The following is a 22,280-nucleotide window of genomic DNA, read 5'->3' as shown; positions in this document are numbered from 1 at the left end:
CCATAATTTCAGACTCGCCAAAACCAAAAGTTTAAGTTCAAGTCCAAGTCTAAACTCAATACTAATGAAATCTTGATGACTATAGTTGTAATTTACTAAACACAACACAGATTCTAATTTTTTTTAAATAACGATATCTAAACATAGAAGTTGATAGAGATTTCAGCTTCCTTATATGCATTTCCAAATATTTGCAGTCAAATCTTTTGAAGTTACTGATACAAAATATCCCCATAGTGTATCCAACTTCTTAATGAAAATACTGCAGTATGAGATTCTTGTTCACCTAAACTAACCCTCTTAAAAGGTGAAGTGGACAAATTATAGGTACGTGATTCACAGTTATATTAGTATTCAATGCCATGTTGGATTCAAGTGCTTGCCAACGGTGCCAAAAGCTATGACTGATAGCAAGGTTGCTACTTTTCATCTTTAAGCAGGATGTTGCTCTTCAACAAACTTATAAACAGGATGTGGCGTATTTTTCATCACCTCATGAAGAAAACATATTTTTATGGGTCATTATTGTAAAAAAGACAGTATAATTTGGAGAATGACGTATACCAATCAAGGCGAATGGTCATCATAAATATTTACTAGTAGATACTTGATTTCACTATACCTGAAAGTTTTAGATGGACGATGTAACATAATACTCAATATCAAATGGGTCATTTTATGTTTATAAACCCTAATATAATAAGCATGATTGCCCCAAATAAATTTATAATATTATCATCCACATTAGCTCAACAGATTTTGATTTGACTTTGGAAGATAATATTGTGTTCCTCAGTTCTTTAGAGAAAAGTTTCATTGGATTGTTGATTAATGTGATTAAGTTTATCATAAACAATTCCAACAAGTTTGCATCCCAACTTCATTGTTACATATGGAAGGTAATTACTTTCATGTTGAGTATCATTTGCACGATATTTGAACTTCTTTCAAGGCAGTGGGAAGATGTAAAAATAATTGTCTCCAATATGGTCTTATGATGAAAACTGATGTGGTTCATATGGTTCATATCATGAATGGCGTAGGAGGGGAATACAGAGGCATGGTTTGGACCTTGCCAAGGGGAGAGATCTTATGGTGTGGACTTTGTCAGTGGGTCTAAGATGGGGGCTACGTTGTTTATTTGGTATACTTGAATCAAAATATTTTGAAGCCCTGAAAATACTTACATCCTAAGTATTCCTGATTTTTATGAATTTGCATCAATGCTTTTAATAGAAGTTATGTGATAGAAAAAAAAACTATAAGGAAACGCCAGCAATAAATTCACAGAGCCCATCAATGGTGCTTTTTTTTTTTCCAAAATCCAATAAATTCATACACATCTAATGTTCATACAAATAGCGTTGATGAATTAGAGTTTCAAATTTACAGATCAAAGTTCTAAACCAAGAAATCTATCTACGAATATCACTTAAGCTTACCGTTCAAAGTCCATATGGCCAGGCAGTGATTAATGTAAAGAGAGAATAGAAGTTAGTCCGTAACTCCACAGTCCCATCATACGAACTATAAATCGACACGATCCCATCATACGAGCTATAAATCCACACTGTCCCACCATAGGTACTATTTACTGAATGTTAGATCCATTACATTTCACATTCAATTATGTTCCGTTCTAAAATGAGTAACTTTAATCAAACTTGAAACTTACAGACCAAAGTTCTGACCATTTCAAAATTTTTGACCATTGGTGAAGATCAAGGGAACTTAACATTCAATGCCTACTTGGCCAGGATGTGAGGAAAGAGTAGATAATGAATCTTCATCGATTTGGGATTAATCATCACTGAAGAGGCTTATCAGGAAATATTTAACAAATATCATAAAATTTCCAAAAGTTTGAAGGACTTCACCCAAACAGTTGAGTTCAATATCCAACTTTTTATACCCTTCAAACAGTCACCAGAAGTCCCCGCACGAGCACACACCTTTCTCAAAATGATGAAATCTATTGATATCCCTGACAATAATTTCCCTGTTATATGAGACCGAAACGCACTTGAAAGCCGCATGGCAATCTCCACAGATCCTCAGATTCTTTGTCACCCTGATAACAACACCCGGGCCAGAATTAAGAATCCCAAAAGCCACAGCCAGCTTCTCACTGTGAGCCATCAAACTAAACTCCTTATCTTCTTCAGCCACATCATGCAAAACCAATGCTGTATCAGGCACATACCCATCTCTCTTAATCCTCCTCAGAATATCTTCCAAGAATTTATAAATCTCAACCACTTGCGGGTGAGACGTGTCGCCGCTGAGAAAGGAATGGAGTTTCCCCTCAAGCTCAATCCAGCTGCAACCCGGATTCTTCGACAAGTTCTTACCCTTCACAGTCTCTCTAATTGTACCTACTTCCTCCCACTTCTCTCCCTCTGCATACAAGTTAGAGAGCAGCACAAAATTACCGGTATTCTCGGGCTCCATCTCAAACAGCTTCTTCGCAGCAAACTCCCCAATTTCAAGATTATGGTGCCTTCTGGAGGAGGCGAGAAGAGAGCCCCAGATACTTGGGCCAGCTTCCACTGGCATTTCATCAACCAGTTTCTTTGCTTCTGAGAGCCTCCCTGCTCTTCCCAAGAGGTCAACAACACAGGCATAGTGCTGTAACTTGGGCTTCACAGAGTAGAACCTCTCCATGGCATCAAAGTGCTTCAACCCCTGGTCAACCAAACCCGAGTGGCTACACCCAGACAGCAATCCAATGAAGCTTATCTCATCCGGGTGTACACCCAAATTGACCATTTCCTCGAAGATGACGATGGCATCTGCGCCTTTTCCATGGAGGGAGTAGCCTGTGATCATGGTGTTGAAGGCGACGACGTCCTTGTCGACATCTCTCAGCTGGTCAAAGCAGTGGCGAGCGTTGACCAGACTCCCGCACCGGGCGTACATCGCCACAAGCGCGATCGCAACGCACGGTTTGGTGTCATAACCCATGGTGGTCGCGTAACGATGAAGCTTCTCACCGTAATTCAAGGCAGAGGTGTGCACGCAGGCCGGAAGAACACTCATCACAGTGACCCAATTGGGCTTCACACCGTCTCCACAATCTCCCAGCATCTCTTCAAACAAGGCCAGGGCTCGGTCGGCAAGGCCGTTCTGAGAGAATCCGGAGATCATGGCGGTCCAAGATACAATGTTTCTCTCAGGCATTTCATCGAACAGCTCCTGCGCAAGACCCACCTCGCAGTTTTTCATGTGGCCTGCGATGAGCGCGTTCCAAGCAGATAAATCCTTGAAGGGAGACAAATCGAACAGCCGGCGGGCTTGAATCACATCGCTGAGCTTCGCGTACATGTCAATCAGAGAGGTGGAGACGTAGGCGTCAATCTCAAGGCCAAGTCTCAAGCAAATGGAGTGCAGGGAAGAACCCATGGAATGAAACTGGAGCTTGGCGCAGGTTTTGAGAACAAAGGGGAAGGTGAAGTGGTCGGGCTCGACGCCGCTTGAATGCATCTTCTGGAAGAGAGGAAGGATGTGATCTGAATCGCCGAAGAGCGATTGGCCTCTGATAATCGCGTTGTAGAGCCGAGCGGACGGATATTCAACTTGTTTGAAGACGATTTCCGCGGAATTAATGTCTTGAGATCCGCAGTACATTGATACCATCTTCGCCGCGAGGTAGGCCGAGGGATTGATCCCTTGAACGACTAGTTGCGCGTGAATCTGGCGGCCTTGTCGAAGAGAAGACCGCCCTCCGCGTCGCGTGAGGGCCTGGAAGAACTCAACATAGGGCGTCGGCGTGGAAGAACACCTTGTAAACGAGAAATTTTGGGGATTCTTCGGATCAGAGATTGAGGAAATCACGGATGCTGATTCTGAAGAAGAAATCCATGATCGAAGAATTGAAATTTCAGATCGCCGTTGCAATCGTCGTCGGAAGAAGGCCGGATCGAGAATCATTCTCCCCGGCTGGAGGAGCTCCTCCCGCCATGGACTGCCTGAAAAATCCAACCATTTTCAAATTCTTATTAATGATCCGGATCTAAGTTTCTATATAAACATACAGTGAGATAGTGCACGGACGCGGACGGGACGGTAATTTCGTCCATGGCGATTGACGGGACGGGACGACTGTTCAGTCCATGGACGCGATAACCGTCCTGTTTTCGGGACCTTGGACGGCGGGCGGGACGGAACGATCTCCTTGTGTCGTGCACGATCGTCCAGGACGTGGACGAAGGACGGGACGGGAGGAATATCGTCCCGTCCTACGTCCCAATTCTTTGAAGTTCGTCCAAACCGTCCCGTCTAGAGTTCGTACTGTTCCAAATATTTTGGTCCACGTCACGTTCAGTCCGAAAACCGTTCCATCCAAGACATGTTCGTCTCGTACCATGTTCAGGACGAGACGATTGTTCAGTCCATGGACTCAATAACCGTCCCGTTCGGGGCCTTGGATGGCGGACGAAATGGTCTCTGCATCCGCGCACTTTGACTCAGTCAAGTATCCCCTTGTATACTGCATGATCGTCGGGGACGTGGAGGAAGTACGGGACGTGACGAAGATCATCCCGTCCTACGTCCCAATTCTTTGAAGTTCGTCCGAACCGTCCTGTCTAGAGTTCGTACCGTTCCAAATAGTTTGGTCCACGACACGTCCAGTCAGAAAACCGTTCCATACAAGACATGTTCGTCTCGTACCATGTTCGGGACGGGATGATTGTTCAGTCCATGGACGCAATGACCGTCCCGATCGGGGCTTTGGACGACGGGCAGGACGCTCTCTGGCTCCACGCACTTTGATTCAGTCAAGCATCCCCTTGTATACTGCACGATTGTCCGGGACGTGGAGGAAGGATGGGATGTGACGAAGATCATCCCGTCCTACGTCCCACTTCTTAGAAGTTCGTCCGAACCGTCCCGTCTAGAGTTCGTTCCATCCCAAATATTTTTATCCATGTCCCGTTCAGTCCGAAAACTGGCCCATCAAAGACATGCTCATCTCGCACCATGTCCGGGATGAGGCATGCATTAGGCCAGTGGAATTTGACATGTGGCACATCATGTGTCCAATTCCAGTTGGAGCTCTCAGACCGACACATGACTCCCGCAAGACGCAGAAACCATCATGTCCGCCGTCCAAGGCCCCAAACGGGACAGTTCAATTCGATTTTTAGTCCCCTCAATCGTCTGAACTCCTGAACCCGATGATTTTATAGTACATTGACGGAATTACCGTCCCGTTCGCGTCCCTGCACTATATACCCCTGAGAGCTCCTGCTGAATTTTGGCATGTGCTGTGAGATGTATCAAATTCTGACCCAATGCACTATTTCATCCCAAACGAGGGACAGGACAAAAATTTATAAGAAGGAATGGGTTCGGAAGCGGACGAGAGGTGGGAAAAAATATTTGAGATATGACGATTCGGATGAACTTCTAAAAATTTGATGATTCTGAAGAATCTGAAGAAACACATGATCGAAGAACTGAAATAGTGGATCGCCGTTGCAATCATAATCGGGAGGACGGATTAAGAAGTGTTCTCCCCTTCCATTGACTGTCTGAAATCCAACTATTTTCAATTCCTCCTCTCAGTTTCTCGTGCCAGGAAGGGTATTTTCTTACTCACGAATCGAGTCCAAGTTTTTGTCCTAACCCATAATTAGGGTTTGAGGGTTCTGCTCCGGTCCGTGTTTTTAGCAAAGACCTAAACATTACATAAACTTCAGTCCAGTTCCGGTTTTTATACGGTCCGAGTCGGGTTTGGACAGGCCCAGGTCTGGTCAGGTTGACTAAACAATGTCAGAGTCAAAGTAGAAAATTGTTTTCATAGTAAATTTATGGTGAAATATATGGCATCTATGCTGAGCTCAATAGAAACCAGTCTGTCGAGTTCGATTTGATATTTTTAGAATTTATGCAAAAAAACCCAGTAAATACCAAATAATATACTTCTGGTTCTGGTCCGCTTTGACCCTTGGACCTCAACCTGTTTGACAATTCGGTCCGTTCTTGTTCGGTCCTGGTCCAGTCCGGTCTGGTCGTGGTCTGGTCAGGTTGACTAGAGAATGTCAAAGTCAAACTAGAAAATTTAATTTCATCATAATGTTAAATATCCTCGACATTGAGTGCCTACAGATAGTGAAATGTATGGTTTCGACGCTGAACTCAACAGAAACTGCTCCGTTGAGTCAGATTTGATAATTTTAGAATTTTTATAAAAAGTATTCAGTAAATACCAAATAATATGCTTCTGGTTCCGGTCCGGTTTGACCCTTGGACCTAAACCTGTTTGACAATCAGGTTCAGTCAAACCGGTCCTCGTTCCTAAATGTGCAACCCTAGGGCCGGGGGGGGGGGGGTTTTTCGTACTCATGAATATAGTTCAGGGACGTGGACGGGACGATTTTTTCATCCTGGGGCAAAAAAATCATCCCGTCCGATGACATGGACGAGACGGGACGGTTTTTGTTCCGTGGGACGAAAAAACCGTCTGTTTGGAGGTCTAGGACGATGGACGGATGGATGTGGACAAAAACTTGCAGATTCACATCCGACGATTGACATCTCGCCACATGGCCTCGCTATTACAGTTTGCATTAAGGTCCTTGTGTTTTTTTGCACATGCAAACTAAAGCCGTTCAGAATCAATTGTATATATGTCCATTTGCATTCTCTGTCCTCCATATTTCTCTGGAAATACTTAGAAAAATCAAAATTAAAAATATAAATGGGTTTTTTTTGTCCGGGACAAATTTTGGGACGAAAAATCATCCCGGGAGGACTGGATGGACAAAAAACCGTCTCGAGATTATTGGAGGGGACGGTTTTTTTGTCGACGGACAAAAAACCGTCCCGTCCTTCATCCCACAGCTAACATCAGACGTAGGACGGGACGAAATTCGTCCCGTCCCGTCCTATGTCCACGTCCGGGACGATCCGGATCTATACTCATGAATTGGGTCTTAAGTTTTTGTCTAAATCCAAAATCTTTTCCTTATATGGGAGATTTTTAAAATTTTAAATTTCGGATTACCCATCAAAATAACTTATTTGCGGATAGGAAAGGACACGGTCCGGTCACAGTCCGGTCACGGTCCGGTTTTGTCAAAAACCTAAACCTAGACCTGAAGTTCGGTCCGGTCTTGGTCTCGGTCCGGTTCGGTCCCCGGTCGGTCATGTTGACTAGTCAAGGTGAAATTCAATGTCAGGTTGACTTGGTAAACTCATTGCATCAAACTAGACTCTATGTGAATGTCAGCTCAAGTGCAGAAGTAGTGTTTGGTAATGATAGAGAGAGAGAGAGATAGGAGAGAGGGAGAGAATGAGAGTGCAAGACAGTTAACGGGGAAATAATGAGAAGGGGAGAGAGGGAGGAGGGTGAGAGGGAGATAATGCAAGAGTGATAGAGGGGTGAGAGTGAGAGAGTGAAACAAGGAGAGAATGAAAGCAATACAAGGAGAGTGGGAGAAAGAGATGGGGAGAGTAAGCCTGAGATCGTGCAAGATGGAGATAATACGAGAGGGCGAGAGTGAGAGGGTGGGTGAGATGACGAGACTAGGAGAGAGAGTGTGAGATATTGAAAGAGGAGAGAGGGAGAGAGTGTGTGTGAGATATTGAAAGAGGAGAGAGGGAGAGAGAGTGTGTGATAGATTAAAAGAGGAGAGAGGGAGAGAGAGTGAGAGATTTAAAGAGGGAGACGGGGAACTGAGAGGGAGAGAGTGCAAAGGAAAGGGACTGCCAGAGGGAGAGAGGCAGCAGGTGAGAGGAGAGAGAGAAGGAAGGGAGCAGGTGAGAGGAGAGAGAGAAGGAAGGGAGCAGATGAGAGGAGAGAGAGAGAGAGGGAAAGGGAGCAGGTGAGAGGAGAGAGAGAGAGGGAAAGATAGCAGGTGAGAGGAGAGAGTTCGAAAGGGAGACTGGGAGAACGGAAGAGAAGGCGAGAAAGAGAGACAGGGAGGGAGAGAAATAGGGTGAAAGAGAGAATGAGAGAGAATGAGGGTGAGAAAGGGAGAAAGGGACAGAGAGAGAATGGAGGAGGGAGAACGGGAGAGAGGAACAGAGTGGGCAGGAAGAGAGGGATAGCGTGAGAGAGGGTGAGAGAGAGAGGGAGTGAGGAGAGTGAGAGCAGGGAGAGAGAGAGAAGGAGAAGGTACGATATAGGAGAGGGGAAGAGAGAGATGGAGAAAGAGGAGAGGAGGAGAGAGGAGAGAGAGAGAGAGAGAGAAGGGAGAGGAGAGAGAGTGAGAGAGAGAGAGAGGAGAGAGAGAGAGAGAGAGAGAGAGAGAGAGATAGGAGAGAGAGAGAGAGAGAGAGAGATGGAGAAACGAGAGGGAGGGGAGAGAGGGTGAGAGAGATGGAGAGAACGAGATGGGGAGAGAGAGAGAGAGAGAGAGAGAGAGAGAGAGAGAGAGAGAGAGAGAGAGAGAGAGAGAGAGAGAGAGAGAGAGAGAGAGAGAGAGAGAGAGAGAGAGAGAAAGAACGAGATGTAGAGAGGGTGAGAGAGAGAACAAGATGGATGAGGGTGAGAGAGAGGGAGAGAACTAGATGGAGAGAGTGGGAACGGGATAGAGGGTGAGAGAGATAGAGAGAGTAAAAGAGGAAGAGCAGGATAGATGGAGAAAGTAAAAGAGAAGGAGAGGGAGAGCAGGATACGGGTTGAGAAGAGAGGTAGAGAGTGAGAGAGAACAAGAGCGAGAGCAGGGTAGAGGGTGAGAACGAGAGGTGGAGAGTGAGAGAGAACGATATGGAGAAAGGTTGATGGGGTGAGAGATAGAGTGAGAGAGAGCGGGAGAGAGAACGATAACGAGTATAGTGCAGGGACGCGGACGAACGAATTTTTCGTCCCCAGGGACGAATTCTGGGACGAAAATTTGTCCAGGGGACAGTTGGACGGGACGGTTCTCGTCCTGTAGGACGAAAAAATCGTCCGCCCGGAGGTCTCGGACGACGGACGGACGAACCTGGACGGTAAACTGTCGGATTCACATCCGACGGTTGAGATGTTGACACATGGCAGGACGATGACAATTTATAATATATTATAATATATAATGTATTTGTTCGTCCGGGACGAAATGTGGGACGAAAATTCGTCCCTGGAGGACTGGACGGGACGAATTCTCGTCCAGGGATTATTGGACGGGACGGTTTTTTTGACCGCAGACGAAAAACCGTCTCGTCCTTCGTCCATACTCTAACATGGAACGTAGGAAGGGACGAAATTCGTCCCGAACCGCCCCCGTCCCGTCCTCGTCCTTGCACTATAATATTAACGAGAGCGGGGGAGAGATTGAGAGAGGGGGAGAGGCAGTGGATGCGGTCTTCGGTCCGGTTCGAGCCTGCGAACCTGAACCGGGACCGAGCGTCCGGTCAGCCCTAAAAACGCTGACCGACGGTCCGGTTCGGTCCGGTCTGACCGAATTTTGGAGTTGTCCAAAAAAATAAAATTTGAACGTTACGTTCTCTTTCTGCATTAAAGCCGCGTGACGGTCTTCTTCTCGCTTGTCAGTTGTCATCAATGGCTCTCTCAAGAAGCGTTTCTCCGACCAGTCCCTGGCAAGCGGCGAGGAGCAAGCCGCTTCTTGCCCCTTCTTCAGGCGAGATCTTCTCTCATTTCCTTGCCTTCTTTGTGATCCGGCATTCTCTCGTTACGTTGTGATCTCTTTTCTTCTGTTTTTTTTTCCTGATTTTAATAGTACTTTTTAACTTATTTTGATCTTCCTTGTCCCTGGTTCGTTTCTCGCGGACGGATGATGATGATTGGAATATCATGTTTAATTTTGAATAAATTACTTGGATGGTTCATGTATTAGCTCGTCACTTCTGCTATTTCTTCCTGTAAGATGACATGGTTGAATCGTTTTGTACTCTTAACCTTGTTAATAACTCATTTTTTAATTTTTTTCTGTCTTTAGGGTCTGCACAATTTGTATCAATGTGTAAGAGCGAGGGCACTGCTGCCTCTTCAGTACGTTCAATGTTTTCTCCTGCTACTCTTTGAGGAGACAGTCAATTTTTGCTAGTCATCGTTATTTTTATGACACTCTTGTCATATTAAAATTATTTTTAGGCCCGTCAAAGGCAGATTGGAAGAATCAAGAAGGGCCTTCAGTGCGGTGAGATTTCTGTGTCAGGTTATGACACTGCCTGGGTGGCTATGGTGACCTCCGTAGAATCTTCAAAGAAGATTCCACTGTTTCCTCAGTGCATTGACTGGATTCTAAAGAATCAGCAACCGGATGGCTCATGGGTTTCTCATCATCATCATTGTCTCATAAAATATGCTCTTTCTTCAACTCTGGCATGTGTGATTGCTCTAAAGAAATGGAACGTCGGAGAACAAATGAGAGATAAAGGTATAGCGACAGGTTCTTGGTCAGCATCTTCCTTCAAAAAATCATTTCAATTATGACACATGTTTATCTCTGCAGGAATCCAGTTTATCCAGGCTAATTGGTCTGCAATATGGGATAACAAACTTGAGTCACCGATTGGATTTTATATAACGTTCGCTGGAATGATTAAATTAGCGATGAACATGGGTTTGTATCTACCTCTGGGCCAACTCGAACTGGAAAAAGTGCTCTTGCTGCGAGAAATCGAGTTGAAAAGGTTCACGAACATCAGAAATATTCGTTTTTGCTTTTTTGGGCAATTCCACCATCTCTGGATTATGATATAAATAATTCAGCCATGCTTACTGATATTCCCTCTTCTTTTCTACCTGGATTTTCCAAATTGAACGACACATTATCCTGATCATGTATGATAGGCCCCGAATTGAACAACAAACAGACAAGACGAGCTCTATCCGGACTGTCGTCCAGCATCCCGGGATGGGATGCAAGATGCGCCTCTGGTGGCATCCGGGGACTCCCAGTGCTTGAACTTTGCCAGAGGACTTCAGGGGGGGAGTGCTGATATGATTCCTGGCTCTCAGTTGTACTTTGAACTAGTTCAGTCGTTTCAGCAAAATAGGGTCATGAGTCATTTCCCAATATGCTTGTATTTTTGGCTAAATAGAATGATCCTCCCTTTAGGAGGGAGAGAAGAAAGTATAACCAACCTGGTTCATCTCTCTCTTCTCGGGTAGTCCATCTTGCCGCTATCTTCTCCAGAGACATTCTCCCCATTAGACTTCCTCGAAGGCGACATTCATTCCGCCTTCCTCATGTCTTGTCAAAATCTAACTTGGAATTCCCTACTCCGACAACCATGCCGGTGACCCCTCCTTTCCTGTACTCTACCTCATAGGAACTTGAAGTTTCATATCATTATCTTATATTTTGGGCTTCAGTACTTCTAAGAGAACTATCCTTTTTTTTCCATACAGAGCATTACAAAGCCCATCTCAAGGAGCAGAAATATATATGGCATTTGTGTCCGAAGGATTGGACTTAATGCCTGAGTGGGAAAAACTCAAAAAGTATCAACGAAAGAATGGATCCATCCTTGATTCCCCGTCCACCACTGCCGCTGCCCTACTTCACTACCAAAATGCTACTTGCTTGGAATATCTAAACACTCTTCTTCAGATGTTTGGGAATGGCGGTACGAGGTGACATTCCAATTTAACTCTTTCGTAATACGCCGACAAAAATTTCAACTTTTTTGGATGCTCCCTTTTTGTTTCTGACAGTTCCGTACCAGTACACTTCCAACATTTCCATTCAAATTCGAATTATTGATCTTCTTGAAGACCTTGGAATTGCTCACCATTTTATGAATGAAATTGAGGATATTTTGAAAGAGGCTCACAGGTAGAGAGGCTAAGCTATTTATTTTCATCACAATGAATGCCCTCTAGCTATTAAGATCAGTTGATGTTTTTGCTGAATACAGGCTCTGGCTGGAGAATGATGAGGAAATAACATCAAGCCTGACGACTTATGCTTTGGCATTCCGTCTGCTCCGAATACACGGATATAGAATATCAGCTGGTATATTTTTGACTAATAAAGACTGCTTTTGATTCTAGATTCTGCTATTTTCCACAACATCTTCTTAAATCCAGGTCCAATGACTCACATGGCCGAGTATTTCCATGATTCAATGGATGGATTTCTGAAAAATTCTCAGGCAGTTCTGGAGCTGTACAGGGCTTCCCATCTGAGATTCACTGGAGAGCTCTCCATGAAGGATCTGGGCATCTGGGCTAGAGATTCTCTGTCCAAAGAAACATCAAAATATGGAGAAAACGGAAATCTTGAAGAGGTAAGTGAGAATACGTCACTGATCTTTGTAGCTAGGGTTGGCGCACGATAAATCATTTGTCATCATCAACATTTTTTGGTACAAGAAAAATGCCAAGATAAGGACCGGCAAGGACAAGATGATGACGAATTTTTTATTACATAGTTTGGACATAAAACAAAGACAAGGACAGTTCATCACCATCATCGTCATTATTATTGTGGATGGAAACCCTTTTGTTGACTCTTTTTCTGTCTCAGCTGATTTTAACTCTTAAATCATGACTCTTTAGGTGGATTTGGCGTTAAAAAACCCTTCTTTTGCCAGTTTACACCGTCTAGCACACAGAAGAAATATCGCACTGTTGAGAGCTGATCAATATAGTGACAAAAAATTCATTCGTTGGTAATTGTCTACTCCAACCTTATTTGTTTATTCAAACATATCTGGTTTGTAATTGATACTTTTTTATTCTACACTATTGAAGGTTGCATAATGATCTTACTAAGGGTATCGTGGCCTTTGCGGTTGAAGAGTTTAATGGTAGCCAGTACATATACCAGAAAGAACTGGAGCAACTTAGGAGGTGATGGCTGACCATATCTACTCCCCTCTCTCTTTCTATCAGATATAGAATGCCCATTGTTGCTGTTTTTTACCTCAATAGATGGATTAAAGAAAACAGAATCGATCAGCTTAAGGTCCCAAGGCAGAAGTTGATGTACTGCTACTTTTCTGCTGCTGCTACCATCTTTGAGCCTCAAATGGCTGACGCCAGATTATCATGGGCTAAAAATGGGGTCCTTACCACTCTGTTCGATGACTTCTTTGATGTCACTGGGTCCCATGAGGAACTCATCAATCTCATCCAGCTTGTCGACCGGTAATTCTGTCTCTTGTTCTTATCCTAAATATCAGGGCCTATTAAAATTCGTAATGGAGGAGATATGGTGCGGAAGTCGTAGAAAAATAAGGTCCAGAGGATGTGATAGGGATCAGACCGATCTGTCCAACTGATCAGTAGATCCATCCAATCAATCAATGAATTTCCCATTTGATTGAATCAAATCAATTGGATCCATTGTCATAGGATTGATCCAATCAAGGCTGTTCAATTGATCAAAAAATTTCAATCAGGTTTGACTTGATCGTTGACCGTCTACTATAGGAAGCCTGCCGCCCTCAGAGTCTGGCAGTCTATGAAGATACAACCAAACCCAATGTCCTATAGTGTTCCTACCCATTTATAGGGATAGGAAACTTAAAAAAGGGAAGTTAGAATAATGCTCCTTCTTCTAACAACCCCTTCTGTGTTTCCTAAATATGTTGACCCAATGTCTCATTTTGAATGATTAGATTCTAGCCTCCTCGAATGTTATAATGCTCGCCAGTTTTGCCCAAAATTTCCCAACCTATCTAAGAATTTGCATGAATTCTCATAAAGGTGGGATGAAACCTGTGAAGCAGACTGTGTCTCTAATCAGGTTAAGATTCTTTATTCTGCGTTGCATTCCACATGCACTGAGATCGGGGTAAGTGCTTCCATGAAACAAGGTTACAGCATCACAGAAAATATAATCAACATAGTAAGTGATGTCATCTCCCCAGCCAATCATATGATTTCACATTTCCAATTGTTAGCTGTCATCATGACATGAGACTCTACTCTATTTCTATGGCTACAGTGGCGTGACTTGCTAAGATCTTTTATGAGAGAGGCAGAGTGGGCGGCTGAGAAGGCAGTACCCTCAATGGAGGAGTACCTGGATAATGGATACGTCTCATTTGCACTAGGCCCCATCATCTTGCCAGCGCTCTATCTTATCGGTCCACATGTTTCCCCTGATACCGTTAAGAGCTCAGAATGCATAAAGTTGTATCATCTTGTTAGCACTTGTGGCCGTCTCCTCAACGACATTCAAAGCTTTGAAGTGAGTTTTTTAGCATAGTTATGTTGTAAAAATCTGGATCATCAGTTTTTCTTTTGAATTCCATGAGTTACATCTTGATCAATTGACTACTGATTCTCCTTGACGAAATCTCATCTTTTGGGAGAGATTCTGTTTGATTTCTTTATTTGATGTTTCTTACGCGTTGCCTAAAGTTGTATAGTAGGTTTTTCCTCGAGTCAATATCTGGAACAGCTTCATATTAGGGGGAAAATAATGTATTCTCATGTTTCATAGTATAAAATCTTCTTTGAAATAAGATAATCCAATTGACAATGTATTATGCAGAGAGAGGTTGAGGAAGGGAAGCTAAATAGTGTTTCTTTGCTCATCGTAAAAGGCGGGCGTACCATCTCGGTGGATGAGGCGAAGAAAGAACTGAAGATGAGGGTTGAGAGTCTAAGGGAAGAGCTTATGGAGTTGGTGCTGACAAAAGAGGAGAGTCTTGTTCCTAGATCTTGCAAGGATCTTTTCTGGAATATGTGCAATATTCTTCATCTCTTCTACTCGAACGGCGATGGCTTCTCGTCTCCCACTGAGATGCTTGGGGCCGTCAACTCTATCCTTCACGATCCTGTTTAAGTGATTGGCCAAGATGTCAGGTTGATCTGCCTTCTTCTTCTGCCACTTCTCACCATTGAGCAAGGTATAATATTTTTGTGAAATATTATCTATCCCATTGTAAGTTCAGGTAGGAAGACAATGTTTCTTGCTGTTTGGTGCTTTTAGAACCAGTATGATTAAAATGGTGGAAATTCATATACAAATGATGGATACGATTTCATTACAGCTTTGGTTACACGTATCTGAGTAAAGACAAGCAGATACTAACATATTCGATGTAGTGTTTTTGATGAATACTGTAAAGCAAATCAAGATAATTACAGAATAAATCAACATATCATTTTATCATTGTTTTCATCTGAGAATAATTTTTTGAATTCTCTGAAGCTCAATGTCATCCCTAGTGTCTCAAAGAAAAAGAGTGGTGGTTTAAAGGTACTTGCCATGACGAACTAGTCTTGACCATTTCCCAACCTCATTCCCTAAGTTTTATTCAAGTGATTACCATTTTTTAATATTTTGCTACTATAACTATGCAATGTCTTATTTTCAGGGTAGCATTTGTCTGATAGCATTTGATTGTTTCACATTATGCGATTTTCAAGCAGTCATGAATCATCTTGTCTCTCACTTTGACTATAGCAAATAATTATTCTTGATTTGATGTGGATAATAAGTGAACCAATAATCATCATCATATGCATTAGTCAACAGAAAAGTGAGAATATGGCAAGCACGATATAAATGAAATAGGGGTTGGGATGAAAAAAAGTTTTGTTAATTCGCAAATGTGCTATCAGACATGAACACGAACAGGGAACTGTTTTGGAACAGTTCGCATTTCCGAGGATTCATTTTCTCTCTCTTCCTCTCTCTCCTCCCCTAGTTTATTCTCCAGCAATCCCCCCCTCTCTCCCCTTGCTCCCCCCTCTAGCAAGCCCCTCCTCTCTCCCCTCATTCTCATTCCTGGCCTCCGGCAAAGGCATCCCCTCTCACTAATTGCAAAAAATGTACTTGATTACTGCTCTTGTTTTCAATATAAAGAACCCCTATGGTGCTCTTGTATTTTTTATGTTGTGTAACCACACGTTTGATGTTGATAACCCACAACGCATATTCCAAATGATATTTGTAATTGTGGATTGGTCTTTAATGATATTTGGGAGGACGCAACATTTACTTGTTTGATCTTTCATTTACATAGTAACAATTGATTTACCTTTGTTTCTTATATTTATCTATGAATGTATCCACGTATGACATGTGACATTGGATAGTGACAAAATATATGTACATATGACCAGTTACATTGCTCTTACTTGTGACATCCTGGAAAGCCTATATAACTATAGTCATTATCCGATCAGTATTTCCACATATCCATGTTTACGTGTGATTTCTCTAATCCTCATTTCTTGGACCTCAGATTAGATCGAACCACAAGGTGATGTAATTATCCTCTACGAATGTTGACGAAGATGAAGCCAAAACAATTCAAACCAAATTGAGGAAAATGTTGAAAGGGCACAAGGTTGTATCCATAGATGGGAGATCTACACAACTAGGATTACTTTGCTAACCTCACATAGAAAGTATCGTGGGCGAGAATCAGAGGTGATGTGTTATTTTGATGAGTTTGACCCAAATGACTATGAGTGTAGGTTGTGCAAGAACAACAATTTTCCAATCATTACTATTGGAAAATTATTATAAAATGCTTTCTTGAATGCCAAATAAACAATATATATTCTTTAAATTTGTAAAATCATTTCTTGGCTAAATATCAGTCAGAAAATTATAAAAAAATATGGAAAATTCCATAAAATTAGTAAAACCCTTGCCAATCTTTAGCCAAGTATTCTAAGCCCCGTAAAAAGTATTTATTCAATGCAAAGGGTCAAATACCATGTAAAAAATACTACAAATTAGAAAAAATAATAAAATCAAAGTATAAGTTATTTATCTCCAGTTAAATATGATAACATGCAAAGATGGCCATTAAAACACATAAATATAATGTAATATTCATCAATTAAACATTATAATTTGTAAGTTATCATACCCCCTCACTTAAATCATTGCTAGTCCCTTAGCAATGTACCATTGTCACTTTAGATGTTCTCTTCATCCATCAACCCCCATTCATCTGCATGAAGTGTTAGATATATCAATAACATGCTAAAAAGGAACTCCCCCTCGACAATTTGGATTCCACCTTGTTTCAAGTAGGATCAGCCCAGTGAATGGTGGCGCGATGGGAGTCTTCAATTCACCCAAATCTCTACCTTTTTGAGTCATAGTGCTTCAATCCTTCCATTTTAATTTCCTCTACACACCCACTAGATACCCTAGCCATCCAGGAATAGACTCTTACATTATCCAAAATCACGGTTTGTTTCATCTTTGCATGATCATGATACGCTATAAAGCCAAACTTCCCTACACATAATATTCAAATTAATGGATGAAAAAGATCTCCTAAAGGTGGGTTTTAATTTATAAATGGGATTTATGACATAATGATCCAAATAAAGGTTTGCAATTCTAAGCGCATGAAATGTTCTCCCCTCATTAAAATATGCAATGTCCTCAATGCATAGGAATGAACATAAATATAATTCAGAAGTTCAGAATTTCAAACCTGCTTATGTGTGATCTTTGACTTTTGAAGAACTTACTGGTGTTGAGCCGACATCTCGTTGTTGTGTGTAAGAATTATGCTTCTTCTTCTTTTTATTCCTGGAAAACTAAAATAAAAGCAAAAAAATGAAAGCTGAGGAATAGATTAGTTCCCATTATTGTGAAAGTAAAAGTGCAAACAAATAAAAATATAGAATCCAAGTCCTACGTTGGTGATTCTTGTTCAGTAGGTGCAATCGAATTTCCCAACAAAATTTTCGTAGGTGGTGGTAGTTTTTCTGCATCTTCATACGGATTTAACCACAGGCCATTTACTGTGAACTCCTTCCCTGTCTTAGGATAATAAATCAAGATTGCGCCATTATCATATATGTCGATATTTTTAAATAGTCCACTCCATCTTGATTTCACTTTCCTGGAGAGAGCTTCAACTTAGAATTAAAAAGCCATACCTCTTGATGTTTATGAAAACGTTTGCGGCTAATTTTCTTGTCATTAAAATGCTTCATCATGGCTTAATAAATTCTTGAGTTTTCATAAGCTTCATTCCTCAGCTCTTGGAGTTCGTGCATCTGCAATAAACGTTGTTTTCCTGTTGCATCTAAAGAAAGATTAAGTTTTTTAATGGCCCAATAAGCTCGATGTTGTATTTCCCTTAGAAGGTGAGAAGCCTTAATGAAAACAACCTTATAAAGAGACATCCCTAAGGGTGTTTTGTAAGCAGTCCTATATGCCCATAAAGCATCATATAAATTACTTGACTAGTCCTTACCATCAGGCCAAATAAATTTTTAAAATAATTTTCTTGATCTCTCTATTTGAATTCTCAGTTTGACCATTCGCTTGTGGATGATATTGGGGTTGTGATTCTATGGTGAACCTCATATTTCTTTAACATGGTCCTGAATTGAGAATTATTGAAGTGACATCCCCCATCGCTAATAATTGCTCTAGGACAACCAAACTTGCAAAATATGTGTTGTTGAATGAATTTAAGAACTACTTTATGATCATTGGACCTAGTGGGGATTCCTTCAACCCATCTCAATAGATAATCAACTACCATCAAGATGTACTATTTTCCATCTGAATTTGGGAATGGTCCCATAAAGTCAATCCCCCATAGGTCAAAGATTTCAATTTCAATTATAGGATGTAGTGGCATTCTATCTTTGTTTTTAATATTTACTACAACTTGACACTTTAAACAGCTAGAGCATAACTTAAAAGTATCCAAACATAAGAATGGCCAAAAGAATCCACAATTTAAAACTTTAAATGCAGTAGATTTTGTGGCATAATGTCCACCACATAAAGAAGAATGACAAGCGTCTAATATACTCCATTTTTCTTCCACGGGTTCACATCTTCTAAACACAAGGTCAACACCTAGTTTAAAAAGTTTAATTTCATCATAGTAATAGTAACTAATATCTTTGTAAAACCTTTTCTGTCATTAACATCCCAATATTAGGCAATAACCCTGTGACAATAAAGTTTACAATATGAGCATACCATGGAAGCTTTTTACCTTGAATTTCTAGTACGTATTCATTAGGAAATTCATCATTGATAGACATGGATAATTCTCTAGACAATCTTGAAAGATGATCTGCTACTGTAATGTCTACTTCACGTTTATCTTTCATTTCTAAATCAGATTCTTGCAAGAGTAGAATCCACCGTATTTATGTAGGCTCAATTTCATTTTTATTTAATAAAAAATTCAAAGCAGCATGATCTGTGAAAACAGTTATTTTGCTACCTAAAAGATAAGAACAAAATTTTTCTAATGCAAAAATAATAGCAAGCAATTCTTTTTCGGTTGTTGAGTAGGTTACCTGTGCTCCTCCTAAAGTTTTGCATGCATAGTAAATGACAATTGGCTTCTTGTCAATTATTTGAGAAAGAATAGCTCCCACTGCATTGTTAGAGGCATCACACATAATTTCAAAAAGCTAACCCCAGTCCGGAGCTTGTAAGATTGGTGCTTGAACTAATGTCCTCTTTAATCTACAAGAAGGATGCTTTAGCATTTTTATGAAAAATAAACATTGAATCTTTATAAAGTAAATTAGCTAAAGGTTTAGAGAGTTTAGCAAAATCCTTAATAAATATTCTATAGAAGCCAGCATGCCCTAGAAATCCCTTAACCTATTTTGGGGTTGTGGGCAGGGGGATGTTCTTGATGAACTTGACCTTGGCCCTGTAAAACCTTAGCCCATCCATGCTGATATGGTACCCTACGACAATGCTTTCCTCCATCATGAAGTAGGACTTCTCCCAGCCTAACACCAGATTGTTCTGTACACATATCTGTAACACCTTTTGTTAGTTTAGGTGGCCAAAGAATAATCTAGGAGGGGAGGGGGTGAATTAGGTTCTCTATTTATATTTTTCTTTTGTTTTAATTAGCTTAGTATTTTTCTACTGAATAAATGATGTAGAGGAAATGGAAGACACAGTTTTTTTTTTAGACAGCTTAGGCTAGTTTTTAATGCTGTTCGGGGATATCCATCCCGAGGTGATGATGTGCCCCAAAAAATTTTTTGTTAATGCCCCCAAGAAAAACACTTGGTAATAAGGCTGAATGAGGATACCAAGAAAAAGAAAAACTCGATGAAGCGTATCTTGATGTAATTAATTGCATTTGGTGTCCGAGTAAATAAAGATATCATCATTGGATAACAGTATCTTGATGTAATTAATTTTCATTAACTTATGAATAAATTCAGCTTTAAATACTAGAAGGTAGTAATTAAGATTTGAACATATTATTCAACAAATCAAAGGAATATAAATTCACACAAATCCTCGAAGGTTGTAAAAACTATTTTTATCTTCATTTCATAAAATTACAAGTCCTAAATACACGGTTTGACTTGTTTAGTGTATGGCCAAACTAAGTAACCTTTTAATATATCTAAGGCGCATATTTTAGTTTCACATACAATCAGTCAACTACTTGACTGAGGGCGTATTGTGCTTTGATCACAACGCATATTGAGGCATGCATCACTTTGAACATTCATCAAAACACACATCAAAGCATTGTGTTAAAAATACCCTTAAAACGTACCCTTAAAACGTAATCTTCAGATCTATTTCTCCTCCATCCAAGGCGGCGCAAGGCAGAGTGCCGCCGCCGTGGGAAGCGGTAGATCGCCGCCACCTCCTCTAGCAGGGAGCTTAGAGGAGCTTGAAGCAATAAGAGGTGGAGAACTTGAAGAGGAGTGGACGGAGGAGAATCCATCAGAAAAGGCGGGCGTGCACCCGACTCCGCCGGATGTGCACTGAAGCGCGTCGGTGTCCTCCAGAAGGTGTGCTCTCGGCAGGAATTTTGGACCTGCCAAGGAACCTATTGAGCGTGCACCGTGTGGCGCGGGGAGCACGTTGTGAGCTCTGGAAGGCGCTGTTGAGGCACTCTTTTTGGCACGCGACTCGGTAGTGCCGCTGACCATGCCGAGCGTGCGCTAGATGGCGTGTGACACAGCTTGATCTCTCCGGTAGGCGCTGCCGAAGGCGTGCCTTCGGCAAGCGACTTGGCAGTGTCGCGAACACTATTGAGTAAGCGCCATGGGGCTCGTCAAGAGCCCCAGAATTGGCCGGAAAGCACGCTCTCTGCGGGTGACTCGGCAAAGTGACCTAGTTTAGTGTTTTTTAGTTTATTTTGTGATTTTAAGTCCCCATTATGTGCGGTTTTTTAGATCTCCTGCCACATTATGTGCTGTTTTGTAGATCTCCTGCCTGCTTTTAGAGTATTTTACATCACATTTTGGGGGAGATTTTAGAGAATTCAGCTTTTCTCTTCTCTATCTTTGTGTGATCCTAGTGAGTGTGTAGAGGTGTTCTTTGGTAGATGTGTTCATCTCCACTAAGTGTGGAATTTATTCCCAACATACCCTTCATTCCTCGGCTTCTTCACAGTCTTTCAATCACTAATGTCCATGAATTTCACTAGCTTCACTTTGAGAATCATCCTCTGAGTTCATTACAAGATGTCATTGGCTTATTTTGGGAGGTTTACTGTAAGATTTCCAATATCCATTTCTATTTGCAATGATCGCATATATAATTGTTTGTATTGGTTTCCTTTTGAAAAACTCTATTTACTCGGACATTGTCAATACGCCCTTTTCTTTGGAAATACGTTGAATCTGTGATTCCAGGCCCCTTTTCTTGCTAAGATTTGTGGAATGAGCTCTGACTGTTAATGGAATTACGGCAGGATTGAAGCTTGAGAATTTTTGATCAATTTAGAACAAGGCCCTCATCGATTCTTGATTTATTTCGGGCATCAAACTGGGTGAATCACGAGGAGGAATAAATATCATGATGACCGCTGGTTTGTCCCTGGCACCCGTAAGAACCATTAAAATTTTAATTACATCTGATACGATCAAAATGGGAGAGAGAGAGAGAGAGAGAGAGAGAGAGAGAGAGATAGAGAGATAGAGAGAGAAAGGGAGAGAGAGAAAGAGAGAGAGAGAGAGAGAGAGAGAGAGAGACAGAGAGAGAGAGAGAGAGAGAGAGAGAAGAAAGAGAGAAAGAGAGAGAGAGAGAGAGAGAGAGAGAGAGAGAGAGAGAGAGAGAGAGAGGAAAGAGAGAGAGAGGAGAGAGAGAGAGAGAGAGAGAGAGAGAGAGAGGAGAGAGAGAGAGAGAGAGAGAGAGAGAGAGAGAGAGAGAGAGAGAGAGAGAGAGAGAGAGAGAAGAGAGAGAGAGAGAGAGAGAGAGAGAGAGAGAGAGAGAGAGAGAGAGAGAGAGAGAGAGAAGAAAGAGAGAAAGAGGAGAGAAAGAGAGAAAGAGAGAGAGAAAGAGAGAGAGAGAGAGAGAGAGAGAGAGAGAGAGAGAGAGAGAGAGAGAGAGAGAGAGATTGAGAGAGGAGAGAGAGAGACAGAGAGAGAGAGAGAGAGAGAGAGAGAGAGAGAGAGAGAGAGAGAGAGAGAGAGAGAGAGAGAGAGA

At 41.7% G+C, this 22,280-nt stretch overlaps 1 protein-coding gene and 1 pseudogene across 2 annotated transcripts; one reads left to right on the top strand and one right to left on the bottom strand.

The window, feature by feature from the left end:
- Positions 1-1,771: 1,771 nt before the first annotated feature.
- LOC144707804 (pentatricopeptide repeat-containing protein ELI1, chloroplastic pseudogene) lies at positions 1,772-4,009 on the bottom strand (annotated as a pseudogene).
- A 5,455-nt stretch (positions 4,010-9,464) lies between these two features.
- GA2 (Terpenoid cyclases/Protein prenyltransferases superfamily protein) lies at positions 9,465-14,911 on the top strand. Of its 2 annotated transcripts, none has more exons than XM_078581217.1 (14): positions 9,465-9,569; positions 9,888-9,940; positions 10,043-10,328; positions 10,404-10,584; positions 11,306-11,523; positions 11,612-11,732; positions 11,815-11,912; positions 11,987-12,186; positions 12,458-12,570; positions 12,653-12,751; positions 12,833-13,048; positions 13,610-13,751; positions 13,851-14,096; positions 14,403-14,911. In XM_078581217.1, the coding sequence occupies exons 1-14, from the start codon at positions 9,491-9,493 to the stop codon at positions 14,694-14,696; spliced, it is 2,346 nt and encodes a 781-aa protein (XP_078437343.1). In that variant the 5' UTR covers positions 9,465-9,490; the 3' UTR covers positions 14,697-14,911. The 2 variants fall into 2 exon arrangements, with proteins under 2 accessions (XP_078437343.1, XP_078437344.1); XM_078581218.1 differs by having other exon boundaries at positions 14,455-14,641.
- The last annotated feature ends 7,369 nt before the right edge of the window (positions 14,912-22,280 follow it).

Source organism: Wolffia australiana, chromosome 9 (assembly GCF_029677425.1).
Source record: "Wolffia australiana isolate 7733 chromosome 9, ASM2967742v1".
Taxonomy (NCBI): domain Eukaryota; kingdom Viridiplantae; phylum Streptophyta; class Magnoliopsida; order Alismatales; family Araceae; genus Wolffia; species Wolffia australiana.
The sequence above is the reverse complement of the archived record's forward strand: the minus strand, read 5'-3'. Positions and strand labels throughout refer to the sequence as shown.